The sequence below is a fragment of the Erythrolamprus reginae genome, chromosome 3 (genome assembly GCF_031021105.1).
Source record: "Erythrolamprus reginae isolate rEryReg1 chromosome 3, rEryReg1.hap1, whole genome shotgun sequence".
NCBI lineage: Eukaryota > Metazoa > Chordata > Lepidosauria > Squamata > Dipsadidae > Erythrolamprus > Erythrolamprus reginae.
Genome location: NC_091952.1, coordinates 91,814,133 through 91,834,758, shown reverse-complemented (window position 1 = coordinate 91,834,758; position 20,626 = coordinate 91,814,133). Strand labels below are relative to the sequence as shown.

Here is a 20,626-nt window from a genome sequence, read left to right as displayed (position 1 = left end):
AATAGATCTCAATAAATTACACTTACCGAGGCCAAACTCTGCAGGGAACCAGAATATTTATTGAAGAGATCACCACTGGCATGGATGTAAGATTGAAAACCTTTTTCTTTGATGGAATTCAGTGAAAGTGTTAGATTTTGTTTGCTGCTGGAACAACTAGAATCTTAGGACATAAAGAGGATGAATAATGGAATTAGCTTATGTGCATCTTCTTTTTCATTAAGGAAAAAGACTTTATCTTAAAATAAAGTCTCTAAATAAATATTATTTTACAAATACATGTATATGTTATTAATGCTGTATAATAGATAATGACATATTATATATATGAGGATTGTTCATGTTTTTGTCTATTTTTTTCTGCAGGGAAATGTGCACATTTTATGGACAACATGATTTGAGGCTGTGAAATAAAACCACTAATTGGGCTAGGATTAGGGTTAAGGCAAAACTAGAAGGAAATTGCTGCCGTGGCAATAATTAGGTAATTAAATAAGCAGGATAAGCAGGATCTGAACCCAGGTGAAGTAACTTGAGAAAACATCTCATTTAAAGATACTCCATAGTTTACATGAAATTAGACTGAGAAAAGGGAAAGTTATTCAGACTTGCAAGATTTTTATACGAATACTGGCAAAAAGAGGGATCAGCTTACAATCACTATACAGTGGTACCCCTACTTAAGAACCAGGTTCTTAAATGGAAACATTCTTAAGTAGAGGCAATTTTTCCCATAGGAATCAATGTAAAAGCAAATAATGTGTGCAAACCTATTAGAAAAGAAATAAAAAGCTCGGAATTTGGGTGGGAGGAGGAGGAGGAAGAGGAGGAGGAGGAGGAGAGTCGCTGCCGAAGAAGGGGAGGGGAGGGGAATAAAAAAAAAATCCCAAACTTTAAGGCAGAGGTCCCCAAACGTGGCAACTTTAAGGCTTGTGGACTTCAACTCCCAGAATTCTCCATCCAGCATAGCTCCAGTAGCAGCTATAGTAGTAGCAGCCACCAGACAGCTATAGGCTGGCTGGAGAATTCTGGGAGTTGAAGTCAACAAGCCTTAAAGTTGCCAAGTTTGAAGACCCCTGCTTTAAGGCTTAAAAAAAAAAAGAGGGACTCTGAGGCGGCAAGGAGGAGCACGCGTTTCCCATACACCCGGCGCGAAGCTGCCTCCCATACATTGGCTACTGTTGCTGCTACCTGCTGCCTCTTCCTTCCCATGCTGAAGGGCTCCCCTCTCCTCTCGCTTCCTTGCTTTGTAGCCAGCGCCTTTCCTTCACTGTGTTGACTCCTCGGCTGCCCAGAGTGAAAGGAGCATTTATTATCTCTGGGCGCTGTCAAACATTTATTCCCTGTCCAAGCGCCCAGAGAAAGGAAAATGCTTTGTTTACTCTGGACTGCCAAAGCCTACTTAAGTGTCACCAAAAGGCTCCTCTGGCAGCCCAGAAAAGCCCGAGATGGACGGGATTAAAGGGGGAATGGCAGGAAACTGGCCGGGCCTTTGTGTCGCTCTCAAATTTCCTGGGAATTTTTTCTGGGCTCGGGTTCTTAAGTAGAAAATGGTTCTTAAGTAGAGGCAAAAAAATCTTGAACACCTGGTTCTTAAGTAGAGGTGTTCTTAAGTAGAGTCTGTATAACCAAAAATGAACTAAGTCCACCCCCACTTGACTGCCATTGACGCTTCTCTAACTCTAACCGTTAGCTGAGAAAATTCTAAAAGCATAGGCTTTTAAAACCCTGCTGTTCTGTTCGGGTCGTATGTGACCCGAAGCCAAGTTTGAGTCCCTGTAAAAAAATTTCCCTGCATATCTGAAACTTGAAATTTCATGACTATTCATCATTTCAGGGGTTATCTCTATGAGAATTTTTTTGGGGGGGTGGGGGGCTTAGTTTTTGCTGGGCAAAAAAAGTTACAAATCTTATGTTCCCGGGTCACCCTGACCCGGACCGAAAACTCTTCATTTGCAGTGCTTATGTTTGGTCTTTTTGAAAGCTTTTTTCACTTGGAAAGTAGTCTGAACATTTCTGCACACAATGATATGAAAATTGAAATGAAAAAAGTAAATCTTATTGGTTTATTTTGCGGATATAATGCACGCCCCCCCCCCGTTTTTGTGAAATTTTTTTCAATTTATGGATAGTTTTGCTTGCAAAATGCATTCTATTTTACTAAAGTTGGTGTGGGATTGGTAGCTTGAACATTTCTGAATATAAGAAAAATATAAAGGAACTGAAAAAAATGATTCTTATTGGTTTTTTAACATCAGAAATAAGCCCCCCCCCCCTTGGCTGCTTGCAACCATTTTCACTTTTTATTTTTTTATGCTCCAAATCCGAAATATTCTTTAAAATCTTAGGCATTCATTTACTCAATTTAACAATGCTGATCATCAAAAAATATTTTTGGGGTGGTGGCTAATTGTTTTCTGGGCAAAAAAAAATCATAACTTTGAATCTGTTTCTGTTCGTATGTGACCGGACCAAAAATAATTTTTTTAGGTACTTGAATTTGATCTTTTTGAAAACTTTTTCAACTGGAAAACTAGTTTGAACATTTATGAACATAATGATATGAAAATTGAACTGGAAAAATTGAGACTTATATTTTTATTTTGATCAAAAAGCCCCTCCCCCCATCCTTTTTTAATTTCGTGTCAATTTCTATTTTTTAAGGCTACAAATCCCTAAGGAATTTTCCCCCAAAAGGTTTGATATACTAAATTGAACATTTCTGAATATAAGAAAAATATAAATGAACTGAAAAAAATGGTTCTTATTGGTTTATTTTTGCCACAAAAGGGCCACCCCCCCTCGGCCTTGCTGTGTGCCATTATTGTCACTGTTTATACATATTTGTCTAGAAATATTTGGAATATCCTTTTGAAAATCAACCACATTGTAGCCAGAGAACTAATTTTATGAAACAAATCCATTTTACTAAAAAAAAGTATGTAAGTTTGAAATTAACAGCATAATTTTTATATAAATTGAAATAATTGAGGCATACTTTATGTGCAAAATAAACCAATATGCATCAATTTTTCCAGTTCAATTTTCATATCATTATGTTCAGAAATGTTCAAGCTACCAATCCCACACCAACTTTAGTAAAATAGAATGTATTTTGCTAGCAAAACTATCCATAAAGTGAAGACTATTTAAAAAAAACGGGGGGGCGTGCATTTCATCGACAAAATAAACCAATATGCATCAATTTTTCCAGTTCAATTTTCATATCATTATGTTCAGAAATGTTCAAGCTACCAATCCCATACCAACTTTAGTAAAATAGAATGCATTTTGCAAGCAAAACTATCCATAAATTGAAAAAAATTTCACAAAAACAGGGGGGGCGTGCATTATATCCGCAAAATAAACCAATAAGATTTACTTTTTTCATTTCAATTTTCATATCATTGTGTGCAGAAATGTTCAGACTACTTTCCAAGTGAAAAAAGCTTTCAAAAAGACCAAACATAAGCACTGCAAATGAAGAGTTTTCGGTCCGGGTCAGGGTGACCCGGGAACATAAGATTTGTTACTTTTCTTAAACAGAACAGGAGGTTAACAAAAAATTAAACTGAACCTTCACATGTGGACCTGGTCTTCCACACCTCACAATTCTGTTACTATAGCTGTTACAATAAAAATAATCCTGATTTATATGGTAATGGTATAAATAATGGTATAAATAATGTTATTTTTTCAGTCTTGTACAATCTAGCCCTTTGAGGTTTGACCAGACTTAGAAAGCAAGTCTAGTCAACCTCACAGGACTAGATTGTACAAGACTGAAAAAATAACATTACAGTTATCCCTCGATTATCGCGGGGGTTACGTTCCAAGACCTCCCGCGATAATCGATTTTCCGCGATATAGCGGCGCGGAAGTAAAAACACCATTTTTGGCTATGGACAGCCAAAAACTACCCGGCTTTCTTTGGACACGGGTCCTCCTGCAGCAGCGCTGGCGGCCACCGTTCCCCGTAGGCACCCGCCCGCCGGCCGTTCGCTCACCACTTGCCCGCTCGCCCGCCGTTCGCCCGCCTACTCGCCCGCCCGCCCGCCGCCCGCTCGCCCTCCCACTCGCCGCTCGCTGCCCGCCGTTCGCCCCATTTGCCCGCCCGCCCGCCGCTCGCCCGTTCACCACCGCCCACTCGCCGCCCACCCGCCCGCTCGCCCGCCACTCGCCCGCCGCCCGCCCACCGTTCACCCGCCCGCCCGCGGGCGAAGAGAAAGAAAACAAGAGAGGGAAAGCGAGAAAAAGAGAGAGAGCAAGAGGGGGAGAGATAGAGAAAGAGAAAGAGAGAGAGAAGTGATTCTTGGTGATGACATATGACGTCATCGGGTGGGAAAAACCGTGGTATAGGAAAAAAACCGTGGAGTATTTTTTAATTATTATTTTTTGAAAAACCGTGGTATAGCGTTTCGCGAAAATCAAGACCGCAAAAATCGAGGGATCACTGTATTCATATTTCAGTTGTAATCCAATACATTTCCAGTTGCATATGATCATTTGGGACCACACTCTACTTTTCAGTTATACTTGTTTCCATGTAATTGTAAGCTATGAAGCATAGACCTCTGATGCTTCTTTGAAAGGAAATCTCACTTTAGTAAGTTTTACTCTCAAATAATTGAGTTATCAGGTAACTCTTTCAATATTAGCTTTCCATAGAGAAAATGTTGCCTACTTTTCTCTGACCCAGAAGTTTTTGCAAAATCGAACATCAAATGGTCTGATTCCCATGGAGATAGTTTCCTGGTTTTCTTCCCTCGTTTTCTTTTGAAGTGATGGGCAAGAAAAAGCACAGTTATGGCACTTACTGCTGTTATCGCAAATAGTTTCTTTAGCCCTGGTGAGATTTTAACCTTAAAACAAATAGTTAAAAAAAGTTTTATTACATTTGTGCAGAAATACAACAATTTACATTTATAAGCCTATTACATTCATGTATTAAATATGAATCCTGTGTCCAATAAAGAAAGCACTTCTATCAACACACGAATAATAATAATAATAATAATAATAATAATAATAATAATAATAATAATAATATATTAGATTTGTATACCGCCCCTCTCCGAAGACTCAATTCAAATTCTTTAGCATATGTTAAATCAAACTAATTTAAAAAGAGTACAGACATTTTTTAGAATCTTGGTTGCCCAACTATATAGCAAGTATACTAATTTCACCTACCTTATATTTGTTCGTAATTATTTTGGTAAAGTAAATGTCTTTTTTTTTTTTTTTTGCATTACATCCAGGAAATCCAAAAAGACAATTTCAGTTGCCATGCCCTATTACCAGGGACCTCAAAATATGTGCTTGTGCATGAAAACGAATGTGAAATTTGAAAATACCATAATTTTCAATGAAAAATCTAATGGATTGCAAAAATCCATAGATAGATATGCAAATGGGAAAGGAGGAGGCACAATGAAAATTAGCAATGTGCTAATTAGCAAAATTAGCAATGTGAATTCTCATTAATTTGCTAATATAAGAAAAAAACATTTCCATTATTTGTAATTAAAGGCAGAAATGAATAATTTTTGCTGTTTTAATTAATAATAATAATAATAATAATAATAATTTATTAGATTTGTATACCGCCCCTCTCTGAAGACTCAATTCACATTCTTTAGCATATGTTAAATCAAACTAATTTTAAAAGAGTACAGACATTTTTTAGAATCTTGGTCAGGAATCTTGGTCAGGAAGATTGGGAAGTGGATGGAGCCCATGGCAGAATCGGAAAAAAAGAAATAATTTGAAGATTGATAATAGGAAGATTACGGTGTGCTGGCTGATGGGAAAGAAAGAGGAAGGTCACTACAAATATTTTGGACAGGAAGAAGGCAGACAACACATCCAATGTGCCTCTGTGCTTATGCAGTGGAAATACTGCAAGAGAACGGTGGTCTGTGAGAATGTAAATACATTTTATTTCTGCTGTTGTTATATTACATTGCATTCTCATTAATTTGCTGATATAAGAAAAAACATTTCCGTTATTTGTAATTAAAGGCAGAAATGAATAATTTTTGCTGTTTTAATTATGAATTGAGAGTTTGTTAAATGGAAGGGTTGGCTTAAGTGACAGGAATGAGAGTCCCTAAAAAACCCAAGAAGAAGTGTGATATCCATAATTTAGAAACCCTCACTCAATTCTCCATCCATAGTTTTATCATGCAGCAATTACTGAGAGTTCTCAGACTACTTCAGATGCAGCAAGAAGAGCCTAGGATTTTCTGCAGGAGCTTCCTTCCTAAGGAATGTCTTCCCGTTAGATATAAGAACTGCCCTCTCACTCCTAATATTCAGGAGGTTTTTACAACACAATTTTTAAAATATGTGTTAGGGGTCTGAGGCAAGAATGGGAGATGTACCCGAATTGGGATGAATCATATATAATGTATATTTTCCTATACATTGTTCAAAATAACACAGTTGAAACAACATAAGAGGATTTGGAATCAATCAATCTATAGAAGCTGGTAATGTTTCCAGTTCCACTGTTAAAATTTTAGTGATATGTAAAGTGACTAAATGGATCAAAACCACATGGGCAATATGTCATTGAATCAAATGTGTTTATTCATCCTATCTATACAGCTGCCTATCTGCCAAAGGCACTCAGGATCACAATCAAAAATAAAAACAAACAAATAGACAATCCACTATATTGGGGGGGGGGGGGGGGAGAGATCAAGGTCAAGGTTCTTTAAAAAATCTTAATGGCAAATAACAACAATATCAGAGCTCCATTAATACTATAGTCCCAGTTCCTAGGGGAATAACTTTCTGGAAGGTCGACAGCCTCAGGAATGTCCACTATCTCAGAGGGGGTGGAAGCTGTTGCACAACACAGGTACCATGAGAGAGAGGACACAATTCCTAGCAAGCACCAAATAATACTGCTTTGCCCATGAGAACCAGGGCATGTTCACTCTGCCCAATCTGATGGGATGAGCAGAAATCAACAGCCAAAGACGGAACCATAAAAATCGAATGGAATGGAATGGAACAGAACGGAATAGAATTCTTTATTGGCCAAGTGTGATTGGACACATAAGGAATTTTTCTTTGGTGCATATGCTCTCAGTGTACATAAAAACACATGTAACCTTGTCTTGTGCCAAGTAGGGCTTCAAATTTAACATTAACATTATGAATAGTACCTCAAAGCCTGCAGGAAGCCATTGCAGGTCCCATAGCAGAGGTATTACATCTGTATATTGTGGCGCAACCAATATCTCACATGCTACTGCATTCTGGACTAATTAAAGCTGCTTAATGGTTCCAAAGGCAGCCCACACATACAGAACATTCAATAATCTAGTCAGGAAGTGACTAAGGCATGAGTGACCCATCAGCAATGACTTTGGTGCAACTGACACACACAAAAGGTAATTGTATAAAGACTTTTCTCACCACTATAGCTGATAAGAACCCTGAGTCCATGAGGTCTCCCAGATTATATATAAACTCTGCCTGGGGTAGTGTTACCCCATCCATAATCAATGACAGAAAGCCACTAGATCAGTGGCTCTCAACCTTTCTAATGCCATGACTCCTTAATACAATTCCTAGTGTTGTGGTGACCCCCAACCATAAGTCTAGGACAAATTATCCCAACAGAGCTTTAAGCTGGTTAGCAGGAAGGTCAGAGAGACACCCCCACTGTAAACGCCTGATTGGTCAGATTGTAAAAATATGCTCAAGGCGCCAGAATAGAAACTTCAGTTCGTAACACCATGGGAAATTTGTCTTTTCCCATGGTCTTAGGTGACCCAAAGAGGTCCCGACCCCCGGGATGAGAACCACTGCACTAGATACAGATGAGCCCTAAAACTCATAGCAATCTGATCTTGTAGAATTGGGCCAAAGCCAATTCTTCTTCATCCAGATCTGCATAGCTTCCAGGCATTTTGGGGGGGGGGAATCTCTCAGGCATCCTTGGAGTGACATGGGGCAGAGATATATACCTCAGTATCATCAGTATGCTGTATTAAATGACATCACGCAACCCAGGTTGTAGGAAGACCATCTTGATCTGTGTATGTCATAATTAAGACTGTGTATGGATTCCAAAGTACACAATCTATCTGTTATAATATCTGCCATTAGTATTGATATGTAACCATTAAAAACATTGTTAGGGTATGACCGATCACCAAAAGTGTTAATTATGAAATGGTTTCAATTTATTCTGTTTACCAGCTCCAAAAATGTCATTCTTATAGCTCTTTTGCTATGCTTTCTCTCTAGCTTTTTCTCCACCCCAGCCTACCTGACATCATCCAAAAGAATTGGGTTTATCATTAGTAAAATAGCAGTAAAAATGCATATATACACATTGTACTTATGGATCAAGATCATTTCTGCAAAGCAAGTTAGACTGCTGTATATAATATGGATTTTCAATCTTCTGAGTAGCAATTGTGCATGTAAATAATAATCCCACATAGCATTTTATTGCTATGCAATGATTTGTCTTGGACTGCGAAATAGCATTGTGACTATTATTACTTACAGGTTTTGCAAAGAAAGCTTTTCTGAATCACATTTCTAATCTGTATTTTGCATACCTGAACTTTAAGTTAGGATTGCAGGCATTTTTTAAATTTTATTTTTTCTCAATTTAAAAAGTTTACTATGTCAAATAATATAAAACCTTTGCTCTTCCACATTGTAGCATAATGCACAAGCAAATCTGCATTTAGTGTATCCCTAGCTTGCAGCACACTTTTTCCCTGTTCCTTCTTTTAGTTTAATCATTACCCTAATCTGTGTTAGATACAACTAGCCCTCTCTAACAAAAATAAAAAAGAATACTTGCAATGTATATATCCCTAATTTCACAAACCACAATAAATAAGTCAACTTTCAAGAGTTTCTTACCTATGTATCAATTAAAAAATAATCAACAGAAAATATGTAGGGTATCAACACCACTGAAACTATAGAGGAAACCAGAAAGAACCCCTCTATTTTATTAGTCTCTGAAATTCAGCAATTACAATAAAAATAAAAACCCAAGGGAATACAAGGGAAGGTGTGGTTCTTAGAACGATAGCATTGGGACATATTTTCCATGCAATAATAATACAAACTAGTAACATAATACTATGCATATAAACATTATACTTTAACAAAATAAAGACATAATAAAAAGCACTCCCAGGTATTTCAAATAGCGTTCAAAGAACAACAAAGGCAATCATTACCTGTATCAGTGTATTATACCAGGAAAGTGGAAGATCAAATACTCTTAAAGCTGCTGTTTTAAGAGGAAAATGTGCCTCGTTAGCCACGTCTTCTGACATTGCTCCTTCTTTCCTATATCATCATCTATTGATGCTAAATCAGGATCATATTATTCAAGGTAGACAATCTGCCAAAGAAAAATATTGGACTAGCTTTGAGACATTCCTTCAATGGTTTAGATTCTAAGATTCCATAAAAAAAAAACCCCCAACTCACAACTGCATGCAGTAATACACATTGAAGGTTGCTGGGAGTACAATTTTGAGCTTTTCAGTAAAAACAATTCTAGCCATCTTTCTATATCCCCATACCCGGAATAAGCTCCATTTAACTTAATGGAATACTGAATAGATTAAAGGTTGTAGAGGAGAATCTGAAGAGAAAAATTGCTCAGTCACAGAAGGAATTATTCTTGAAAATAGCATATGATTTTGGATATGCACCTTTATCAATTAAAAATATTCATGAGCATGTATTTTTTAATTGCCAAAGCAGATTCCCATCAAGATTTTAATTAGCCTCAAGACACAAAGATATATTAGATCAAATAATATTGCTACACCGCCAAGATATATATATGCACTAACTTTCCTTGGTGTGCTAAATCTCTTGATCTAATTGCCAGGAGATGCAACTCCTAAACTCCAAATGAACATTTAGAATTAACAGGAAATTTAGTTTTTGTCACTTCTACAACTGTATTGAAAAGCATGAGCTTTTTTAAAAAAAATACATATAAATGGCTGAGAGAGGAAGAGCAAAGAATGTTATAAGACTTCATTGCTTATTTCAAAGAGCTGTATAATTATATCCCCATGGGTTAGCAGAAGTATCCCTTGAGTACAGGGTGATAAACAAGATAATGGATGCTTAGGATGATGTAAATATGAAACTGTGGCCACGGATGACAGGACCTTATTATTTTCTAAAAACCCAGTACAGTATATTGACCACGATATCTTCATCATCTGATAGACTGAAGACTTCCCGGTCCTATTTGGGTGAGATGGGTAGCTCTCCTTTTACAGAGGAAATCAATCTTTTGCCATCGCTTAAAAAAAAGCATAATGAACTGTTTAAGTTGGAAGGAATTCTGCCAGTTACCTCTGCAGGTATGTCAGCCTGCTTTAGACGATGCACTCGTTTCTCCGTTGCACCAGTCCTTGCTCTTGCTAGCAGTTTCTGATGGAGCTGTCAGGAGGAGGAAGATGCAGGCAGAGAGAAAAACCATAGAGATAGAAATGTATAGAGCAACATGACTCATGGATAAGAATTTGATTAGTGATCTCTATAAATGTCAAATATTGGCTGTATAAGACCTAATGTGCCATCCTTATGTTAAAAAGGATTGCAGGAAGAGATGGTAACATGAATTCAGGGGAATCGAATTGGATTTATTCTTGTCTCAACCTAAGATGTGTTTTTCAAGAGATATTTATTTTAAGAGTGTTTGTTTGTTTGATTGATTGATTGATTTATATGCCGCCCAATCCTGTAAGACTTATTTACAAGTTACATTGCAACAAATAGAGGCTGTTATCCTGTGAGGATGCCTCAGAAGAATGATTCATGACTGTTTTGCTCAATGACATAGGAGTATGACAGTCACCCTTTAAAAATAAAAAGGTAAAATTAAGATAAATTAAGATAAATTTCAGAATTAATACATTGTTATAACTATTACTACAGTATTATTGCCTTTATTATCATTGCCATCATTATTACAGTTTTGGAGAACTCCATTCTCTCCTGCAGAAGGCACTGATTTATCTCTGAAAGTAGAAGACAGAGGGCAAAGAGTTATGGTTAACTTAAGAATTTGGCACTTCCTTTTCCAGACTACAGCCAATCAGATGTAGCACACTGAAGGTCTTCCTTTTGCATTTATTTATTTCTCATGGGGCACCTTGAGAGCCCTCATTTGAGATTCCTATTGGTTGAAACTTCTCTTAATCAAAATAAATTTTAAGCCTGAACATAACTTAGTTAAGTTGGGATTTCATCATTAATATATTTTAGAGATAGCACTTGTTACTTTTAGGAATTCTTGATTTTACTGAAGGAGTGGCCAAAATGTAGTGCATAAAGTGTCTTCAGGATGGGCACATTCACATATATTTTATTTTACATAGAACAGAGAATAAAAGGGATTGGAAGGGACATTGGAGGTCTTCTAATCCAGGGGTAAGCAAAGTTGACTCTTATGTGACTTGTGGATTTTAATTCTCAGAATTCCTAAGCCAATCATGTTAGGTCAGGAATTCTGGAAATTGAAGTTCACGTCATAGAATAGCCAACTTTGCCTACCCCTATTCTAATTCAATCCCCTAGTGAGCAGAAAACCCTATTCCATTCTGAACAAATGGTTGTCCAAACTCTTTTTGCAATGAAGGAGCGCCTGCCATTCCCATCAGGAAATTTCTCAATTCTAGGTTAGAGCTCTGTTTACTTCTTGTCTTGTCTTCAAGTGCTTTGGAAAAAATGTTCACCACCTCTCCTCTGTGACAGCCCCTCAAGTATTGGAAAACTAGTCTTTCTTTTCGTTAGATTAGATATAATTAGTTCCCATAACTATTCATCTTATGGCTTGGCCCTCACACTACTTATCATCCTTATAGCTCTTCTCTACACTCTAGATCAGGGGTCTCCAACCGCCGGTCCGCGGACCGGGACTGGGCCGTTGGGGGTTTTCAGCCGGTCCGCGGCGCCAGGGCCCCCTCGGCCTTTCCACGCTGCCCACCGCCCGCCCGATTTGCCCCCTCTGCTCCTCTGCCACCTCCTGCCTTTCACCGCAGCTCCTCCCGCACCCGGAACGCACGCCCTGCCCGCCTCACATTTGCCGAGAGGACTTTCGCCCCCGGCTCTCAGCAAGGGGGCTGCATGAGAGGCGGGGCCGGCGGAAGGTGATATTCAATGTCGGGGGCGCACGGGCGGTTTTGCGCGCGCTCCCTATCTCCCTGCTAGCCCACTCGGAATACTGTATTCAAAATAAGAAAAGCCTTCGCCGGCAAAGGCTTTTCTTATTTTGAATACGTATTCCGAGTGGGCTAGCAGGGAGATAGGGAGCGCGCGCAAAACCGCCCGTGCGCCCCCGACATTGAATATCACCTTCCGCCGGCCCCGCCTCTCATGCAAACCCCCTTGCTGAGAGCCCGGGGCGAAAGTCCTCTCGGCAAATGTGAGGCGGGCAGGGCGTGCGCGCGTCACCGCTGAGAAGAACGGAGAGAGAACGAGAGTGAGTGAAAGCAACAGACGGCAAGATAGAGAGAAAGTGAGAAAGAGAGAGTGAGAGAAAGGGGGGAGAGAAAGAGATAGCAAGAGAGAGAGAACAAGAGAAAGAGCGTGAGAAACAAAACAAGAGAGAAAGAGTGAGAGAGAGAGAAAGCAAAAGAGACAGAAAGAAAACAAGAGAGAGAAAGTGAGAAGAAGAGAGAGAAAGAGGGGGAGAGAGAGAGAAAGAGAGAGGGGGGAGAGAGAGAAAGAGAGGGAGAAAGAGAGGGAAAGGGGGGAGAGATAGCAAGAGAGGGAGAGAGAAAGAGAGAGGGAAAGGGGGAGAGAGGGGGGAGAGAAAGAGGAGATAAAGGAAGAGGAGAGAGAGAAAGGAAGAGAAAGAAAGAAAGAGGGATAGAAAGAGAGAGAGAGTGAGAGATGCTCAGTGAGCCTTTCTTTGAAGTTGCCTTTCTTTCTTTCTTTCTTTCTTTCTTTCTCTTTCTTTCTTGCTCTTTTTCTTTCTCTCTTTTACCTTTCCTTCCTCTATTTCTTTTCTTTCTCCTTCCTACCTTCTTCCCTCCCTCCCTCCAGTCCTTCCTCTCTTACTCTCCCCTTTCATAAGTTTCCTTGCTTCCTTCCTCTGTTCCTGTACCTTCCCTCTTTCCTTCTTTCTTCCTTCCTTCCTTTCCTCCCTTCCTTTCCTCCCTCCATTTCTTGCTTTCCTTTTCCTTCCTCCCTTCTTTCCTCCCTCATTCCCTTCTTTCACTCCTTCCTCTCTTACTCTCCCCTTTCACACCTTTCTTTGCTTCTTTGCACCCTTCTTCTGTTCCTGTACCTTCCCTCTTTCCTTCCTTCCTTCCCACCCTCCGTCCATTCATTCACCCATTCCTCTCTTGATCGCCCCTTTTACGGCGCCGCTGACAGCTAGCTCCCCCCCCCCCACCGGGCCATGGAAAACTGGTCTAGCTGAAAGCCGGTCCCTGGTGCAAAAAAGGTTGGGGACCTCTGCTCTAGATAGTCTCAGCATCTGTTTTTGTGTTGTTAACAGAACTTGATGCAGTATTCCAAGTGTGGTCTTATCAGTACAGTATAACATGGTACTATCATGTTGTGTGATTTTGATACAGGTAATCCTTGACTTACAACCATAAGTGAGCCCAAAATTTCTGTGGCTAAGCGAGTTTTTAAGTGAATTTTGTCCCATTTCACAATTTTTGTTGCCACAGTTCTTAAGTGAATCATGCAGTTGTTTAGTTCGTAACAGGGTTGTTAAATGCATTCCCCATTGATTGGCTTGTCAGAAGGTTGCAAAAGGTGATCATATGACCTGGGACACTGCAATCATCATAAATATGAGTCAGTTGTCAAGAATCTGAATTTTATTTATTTATTTATTATTTATTTATTTATTCAATTTTTATGCCGCCCTTCTCTTTAGACTCAGGGCGGCTTACAACATGTTAGCAATAGCAGTTTTTAACACAGCCAGCCTATTGCCCCCACAATCCGGGTCCTTTTGATGCTGCAATGGTCATAAGCATGAAAAATGTTCATAAGTTATAAATTACTTTTTCAGTGCCATCGTAACTTCAAACGGTCATTAAATGAACTACTGTAAATAGCGGGCTACCTGTACTATCCCTCTGTTGATGCAGCAACTTGTACGTGACCCTTTTTTGTTCCTCTTGTCAACATGATTTTACTTATGGCTTTTCTATTTTTCTACAAATATCACTAAGTTGAAGATGTACAGTGGTACCTCGAGATACGAGTTTAATTCGTTCCGGACCTGGGCTCTTAAGTCGAGCAGCTCTTATCTCGAACGACTTTTCCCCATAGGAATTAATGTAAATAATTTTAATTGGTTCCAGCCCTCAAAAAACTCACAAAGTTAGTCTAAATTATGCAGAAAGACATGTTTTTAATGAAGAAATGTACATGTACATATAAATGAATAACGAAGTTTCTTTCACTTAACTTGTAAACTTTCTTAAACTTTTAAATTTACATATGTTCAACTTCTCTGCCACCCAATCCTGTAGGACAGAGGTCCCCAACCCTTTTTGCACCAGGGACCGGCTTTAAGCGATCAAGAGAGGAATGGGTGAATGAATGGACGGAGGGTGGGAAGGAAGGAAGGAAAGAGGGAAGGGACAGGAACAGAGGAAGGAAGCAAGGAAACTTATGAAAGGGGAGAGTAAGAGAGGAATGAGTGAAGGGAGGGAGGGAGGGAAGAAGGTGGGAAGGAGAAAGAAAAGAAGAAATAGAGGAAGGGAAGGTAAAAGAGAGAAAGAAAAAGAGCAAGAAAGAAAGCAAGAAAGCAAGAAAGCAAGCAAGAAAGAAAGAAAGAAAGAAAGAAAGAAAGGGGGAAGGGACAGGAACAGAGGAAGGAAGCAAGGAAACTTATGAAAGGGGAGAGTAAGAGAGGAATGAGTGAAGGGAGGGAGGGAGGGAGGGAAGAAGGTGGGAAGGAGAAAGAAAAGAAGAAATAAGAGGAAGGGAAGGTAAAAGAGAGAAAGAAAAAGAGCAAGAAAGAAAGCTGCAAGCACCCCCCCGAGCCCCCCAGGCCGGCTGCAACCTTTTAAAACACGCGCGCCGCTTCGCAGCTGTCTCCTGAAGCCGAACGCGGAAGTTAGCGTTTGGCTTCAGGAGACAGCTCCTTGGCGCTTGTATCTCGAATTTGGGCTTGTAAGTAGAACAAAAATATCTCTCCCCTCCCAGCTCTTATCTCGAGTTGCTCTTAAGTAGAGCAGCTCTTATGTCGGGGTTCCACTGTATTTGCAGAAGTTCCAGTCTCCAGTGCTCAAATAACTTGCCAATTTCAATTGTATACACTTTAAATCAGTTTTTTTCTCTATTGGAGATTGTGTCTGGATTACCAAATTCTGGTCCCAAAAATCTAGTAATCACTAGATGGTAGAAATGAGATGTGGAAAGCATTCTTTATCATCATCCAATGGTTATCCATAATTTTGCATTTCATATAAAGTAACCCTTGCCACTATAATCAAATCCATCTACCTTGCTGCTGTTTTCTTCTTCTTTCCACCATTTCCATTATTACAGCCTTCTACAATACTTTTGAGATGGCTGTTTCTTTTTTAAGTGTGAACTTTGGGTTGATTTATTTGATGATTCATTTGTTTCTTGGCTATTCTTGCTATTTTCAGGAGTCTTCTCCAACACCAAAGTTCACAAGCTTCAATACTCTTCCTGTCCTGCTTCTACAAAGTACAACTTTTGCTTCCTTAGAGTATTACAGGGAATATTGTGACTTTAATATTTCTGACTGTTGTAGACACATTACTATATCTGAAAATCTTTTCCAAGGACTTGATGGCCATTCTGTTGTGATATCTGTTCTGTAATGATGACAAGAGATATTTAATTTAGGATATTTAATTTATGTATTGGATACCTTTTGTCAAGAACTGTCCATAATATGAACTAAGATGGTCCTAAGTCTGCATTACATTAAGAAAATTAATCAAAATTAAAAAGAATAACTGTTTTCATATTAGGAAACTTGTATGCGAGTACCTTTAACATTAGCCATGATGATACAATATGTACGTCTGCATAAAGTCCCATTGTAGTTGAAGGAAAAGAAAGATGAGTTACTTTTTTTTAATAAAAAATAGTTAATGTACTAACAAGCTTTATATATAATAAACATAAGCTTTAATACTCTTTTCTAAACTAACCCAGGATGTATTCAGTAAACAAATTAGAATAACTTGAGAAGATAGTTCCTCCTGGAACACATCCAAGGCCAAGCCACTGGAACACCAATGGATAGGGTATAATGCAATAAGATAAGAACGGGGGAAACTATGGGAGGACAAGATAAGATAGCTATGACTATGGAGAGAATTGTCATGCTGACCCTTTAGAGCAGTGTTTTTCAACCAGTGTGCCGCGGCACACTAGTGTGCCGTGAGACATGGTCAGGTGTGCCGTGGAGAAATTTAACATGGGTCCCCAAACTACCATTCCTGCCAGGATATCCCGTTTGTGTTCATCGAAACAGGCCCAGGTTTCACACTAAGTGTGAATAAATATATTTAGAAACTATATTATTAACTATATGTGTAATATGTACTGTGTTAGAGTGTCATTTTGTGTGATTTTGGTTGGTGGTGTGCCCCAGGATTTTGTAAATGTAAAAAATGTGCCGCGGCTCAAAAAAGGTTGAAAATCACTGCTTTAGAGTATAGAATAACATAGAAAATGACTTAGCAGAATAAAGGAGTGTGGGGCGGGATTATTAGGCGTGGCATGTATTGTGTAGAAAGTATAAAATGGATAGATTGCAAAATATGTTTTTGCTCTCCTTGCACTCAATTCAACTTGGGAAGAGATTTAGAGGCCGCCTTTGCAAACACTTTTTCTCTCTCTACACCAAACCCTTTGAATTATGAACCAGATCTGTCTCTGTATTGTGAGTACAGTATTAAAATACTGTAATTGGCTATCTTATCTCACATAGTTCAATGGATACTGATCTCAAATTAGTTGAGAACTGTAGTTTTCAAGTTAAGAATTGTAGTTTAAGTCTTGAAATTCCAATGTAATTTCAACACTGTAAAGTCAATATTAAAAATTAACAAGCTGGAAATGCTCCACTCATTTGCCATTAGTTATTAGGGAGAAATGGCAGAAGTGGAATCAGAATAAGAAGACCGCAGCAAACCCATTTTTAGGGTTAGCAGATCCTTGCTTTAAATATTCTGACGACTAGACGCTAGAAAAAATCATTCCGAAAACTCGATCCTGCCTTCTTGTGGTATCCGGATTTTGCAGTCCAGATCCGGCAATGCGATTTCTTTTTAATCGGAAATGACAACTAAGAGAGAGGGTAAACACGCGCCACGGTAGGTTAACTTTGGGGTAGCAGCTAAAACCGTGAAGACATCCTGGAGGCCGCGTAGCTCTTAATTTTTCTATATCTATGGGGCAGTATTTCGTTGAAGGGAAACACAGGCAGAAAACGTGCTTCCGAGATCAAAGGAAATGAAACCGAATAAAAAAGCAAGGCTCTCTACGTAAACTTCTCTCAGAAATGGCCACTTGAAAGGCCGGCCTTTCGAAATTAGGTGCAACCTCCTCCTCCTCCTTTCCTCGCACAAGGGATCTAATGATTCCTACCGTCAGCTTAATACGCAGGCGCTCTCCTACCTGCGTGCTTATCAACCTCCAGAACGGACGGCGCGCCGGCTGAGGAATTCCATCGCCGCCATCTTTGCTTTGGGCACGTTCGCCTTCTACGCCAATCCCTCCCGAGCTCCAGGAAAGCCAGCGACGCCATCTTTGTTGCGGGGCTCAAGGAGAGCTGAGAAGGCGCCGGCATTCGGGAACCCGCTGGAAAAATAAGAGAGGGAGAAAGCGAAGGAAACTGAGGCGTTTCGTCGTCTTTCTCTGTCCTTCAGCGTTCTGGGACGCATTTTAAGTGTTCCCGTACTAGCTTTTAGGGTACAGGGGAGGAGGACGACGACGACGAAGGAAAGGAGCGGTGGCTTTTGAGATGGAGAGACCGTTAAGGGTGTGAGGAAAAACCTTAAGGTTTTCGGATGAAATTTCACTCCTTGCCCTCAGGACCTTGAAGGGCGTATTCAGGGGACGAGTCTACCTGCTGCTACCGGTAAGAATTCCATTCTCTTCCTTCAGGAGCCAGGCTCTTCCCAGCTTTGACGGTCTTTCTCTGAGCCATAGCTCAAGTCCGGAATCTAGTTTAGGATCGTTTTCTTAGATATACGAAGCCGGTCCTTTTGAAGTCGAATACAGCCTCTGACCATGTGCAGAGTCCCTTCCTAGATGAAGCCTCTGCGACTCTAAAAGAGAACGAGGTTTCTCTCTGGGAAAGCATTCCCCCTTAGGTCCAGATATTTTTCTAAGTTAAAAAAAAAATACCTGAAGGAGAGATAACCCCCCCACCCCTCGGATAAGATCCAGAGAGAAATAAGATTCTTCTTTGTAAATTATAATGTAGCTGAATAATGATTAATTTATGAAGCTCGAAGATGCCCTGAGCCATATACGGTTTTGTACAGGAAGAATGGATGCAAGGCTTTAGGGAATGAAAATATGTTTCATAAAACAGCGTTGTTATCATGGAAAATAAGGTTTTTTAAAATCTCCACTAACCTGGGGGGAAAAAAGAAGTACTGGTCTCTCAAACCTGTGGGATAAAATATATATTTGTTGGTGAGGACAGGGAGAGGCAAATTAGAGGATTAATTTTGTGTCAGCGTATTGCTTCATTTCATGCTGCCGCTTAATTTAATAAACAGTTGGGAAATCTATTCTGTAATGCAGAACACAATTAAATGTAAGGGATGGAAGAAAACTCAGCTGCAGCTTGCAGTAATGCTGGGGCAGCAGTTTTTACTGCAAAAAGATCAATCAGCAGAATACACTGCAGAATGGCATACATGGGTTGTTGTTGTTTTAAAATTCTCCAAGAATGAAACCAAAATCTAGATATTATAAAGGAGATTGTAGCACTACGTTTAGTCATATTGCTTTGGATAATTGAATATCTTGAAGTGCTGTGATTTAACCCAGTTGATTAGGCATATAATAAGCTGAGTTGTAGTTTGTGAAATTGTTTCTTTTATGATACTGAACTCTTGGGTAAGAATAAAAAGAAAAAATAGTTAAATGAACTGGGCAACAGGCATTAGAAAATATTTATTTTCTGAATTCTGAATGTTTAATTAGCTCAGCTGTTGGTTCTATTTTTACTGTTTCAAAGATAAAATTAATATTGCACAAAGGATCCTTATGTATTGCTGTACATACAGTATGTAAGTATCTCAAAAAGCCATGAATATATTCATTTAAAAAATTACAAAAAAATTGTATTGAATATATTAATTTTTCATATTGCATTAGAGGGTAATGGTTAGAGTTTTGAAAAGGAAAAAATCTAATTTGCTTAAAAACAGAAAGATTTGGTCAGTTGAAACCATCTACTGTTCATTAATGTGTCACATTTACTTGCTGCAATTCTATACTGTTTGACACTTACAATGTAAAGAACAATAAAAGCAAAAATTTTAAAGAAAAATAAAAAATAAATGCATCTATATTCCAAAGAACATCTGGTCTCGCCAAATGCTCTCCAGAATAGTTACATTTTGATAAGCTTCTAGAAGGCAACTGTAGTTGGAACCAAATGCACTTGTGGGAGATCATTCCAGAGAGCCAGTCCAACAACAGACAAGCTACATTTCTGAAGTTTTGCCCTCTAGCTTCTGAGAGATGGAGAACAAGCCTTCTGTTTCTCCTGGCCTGATCAAAATGGTTGGATTGATTCCAGTGGAGAGATGAATGGTCCAAAGTAACCCAATGTCAAGCCTTAAAGGATTTTATCACTTAAAACTACTATTTTAAATTGCACTTGAAAGCAGATAGGAAGCAGGGTCCACAAAATATGTGCCCTATGTGCTGTAGCACCCAGGCCATGCATTTTGTACCAACTAAAGATTCACTATGGTATTTAAAGGCAGGCTGTATAGAACATGTTGTACCAGTCATGGTGATGAGGATGCAAGTTAACATAGGCAGATCTTTCTGTCCCAAGTAAAGTCATGATTGACACACCAGTGTAGCTGGGCAAAGTATCTCCTGGCCACAACTTTGGGGAGAGGTATTTTATAGATAAATACGTTATCCATAAATTCCTATCTTTAATGACATTTAAATAGAAGCATGCTGAGATGTATTTATTAGCATTATATCCTTCCCTAGTACTGTATAACACTATTAACAGCTTCCTTGGGGGGGGGGGGGGTGAAAATATAGTATGACTAACATCATAAGACCCAAGAAATAAAAATAACATTAGCAACACATGAGAAAACAAAAGGAAAATAAATAAAATATGGTACAGTGCTTAAACTAAAATAATGTCCCCTAAAATAACTCAATATTTAAACATTTCCCTGAAGGTTAACAAGGTGATGGCCAACCTGATCTCTATGATAAAGTTATTCCAAAGCAGAAAAGCATGTCTTCTAATTCAGTGTTTCCCAACCTTGGCAACTTGAAGACAATGCTGGCTGGGGAATTCTGGGAGTTGAAGTCCAGATATCTTCAAATTGCCAAGGTTGGGAACCACTGTTCTAACTTCACATTCTCTCCCCGC

At 39.1% G+C, this 20,626-nt stretch overlaps 2 protein-coding genes across 3 annotated transcripts in view; one reads left to right on the top strand and one right to left on the bottom strand.

Annotated features, from left to right (window-relative positions):
• Positions 1-10,446, bottom strand: part of MIGA1 (mitoguardin 1) — a 49,131-nt gene extending 38,685 nt beyond the window's left edge. The window contains exons 1-4 of the mRNA XM_070746198.1: positions 10,372-10,446; positions 9,228-9,394; positions 4,685-4,862; positions 27-163 (exon numbers count right to left, since the gene is read on the bottom strand). Coding sequence (XP_070602299.1) covers positions 27-163; positions 4,685-4,862; positions 9,228-9,326 — 414 coding nt within the window. The 5' untranslated portion in view covers positions 9,327-9,394; positions 10,372-10,446. The remainder of the gene's footprint in view (positions 1-26; positions 164-4,684; positions 4,863-9,227; positions 9,395-10,371) is intronic.
• A 6,918-nt stretch (positions 10,447-17,364) lies between these two features.
• USP33 (ubiquitin specific peptidase 33) overlaps positions 17,365-20,626 on the top strand; it is a 44,539-nt gene continuing 41,277 nt past the window's right edge. The window contains exon 1 of one of the 2 annotated variants that reach the window (XM_070746197.1): positions 17,365-18,118. The gene's annotated coding sequence lies outside the window, so the exon portion shown is untranslated. The remainder of the gene's footprint in view (positions 18,119-20,626) is intronic. The other variant, XM_070746196.1, reaches the window with a different exon arrangement.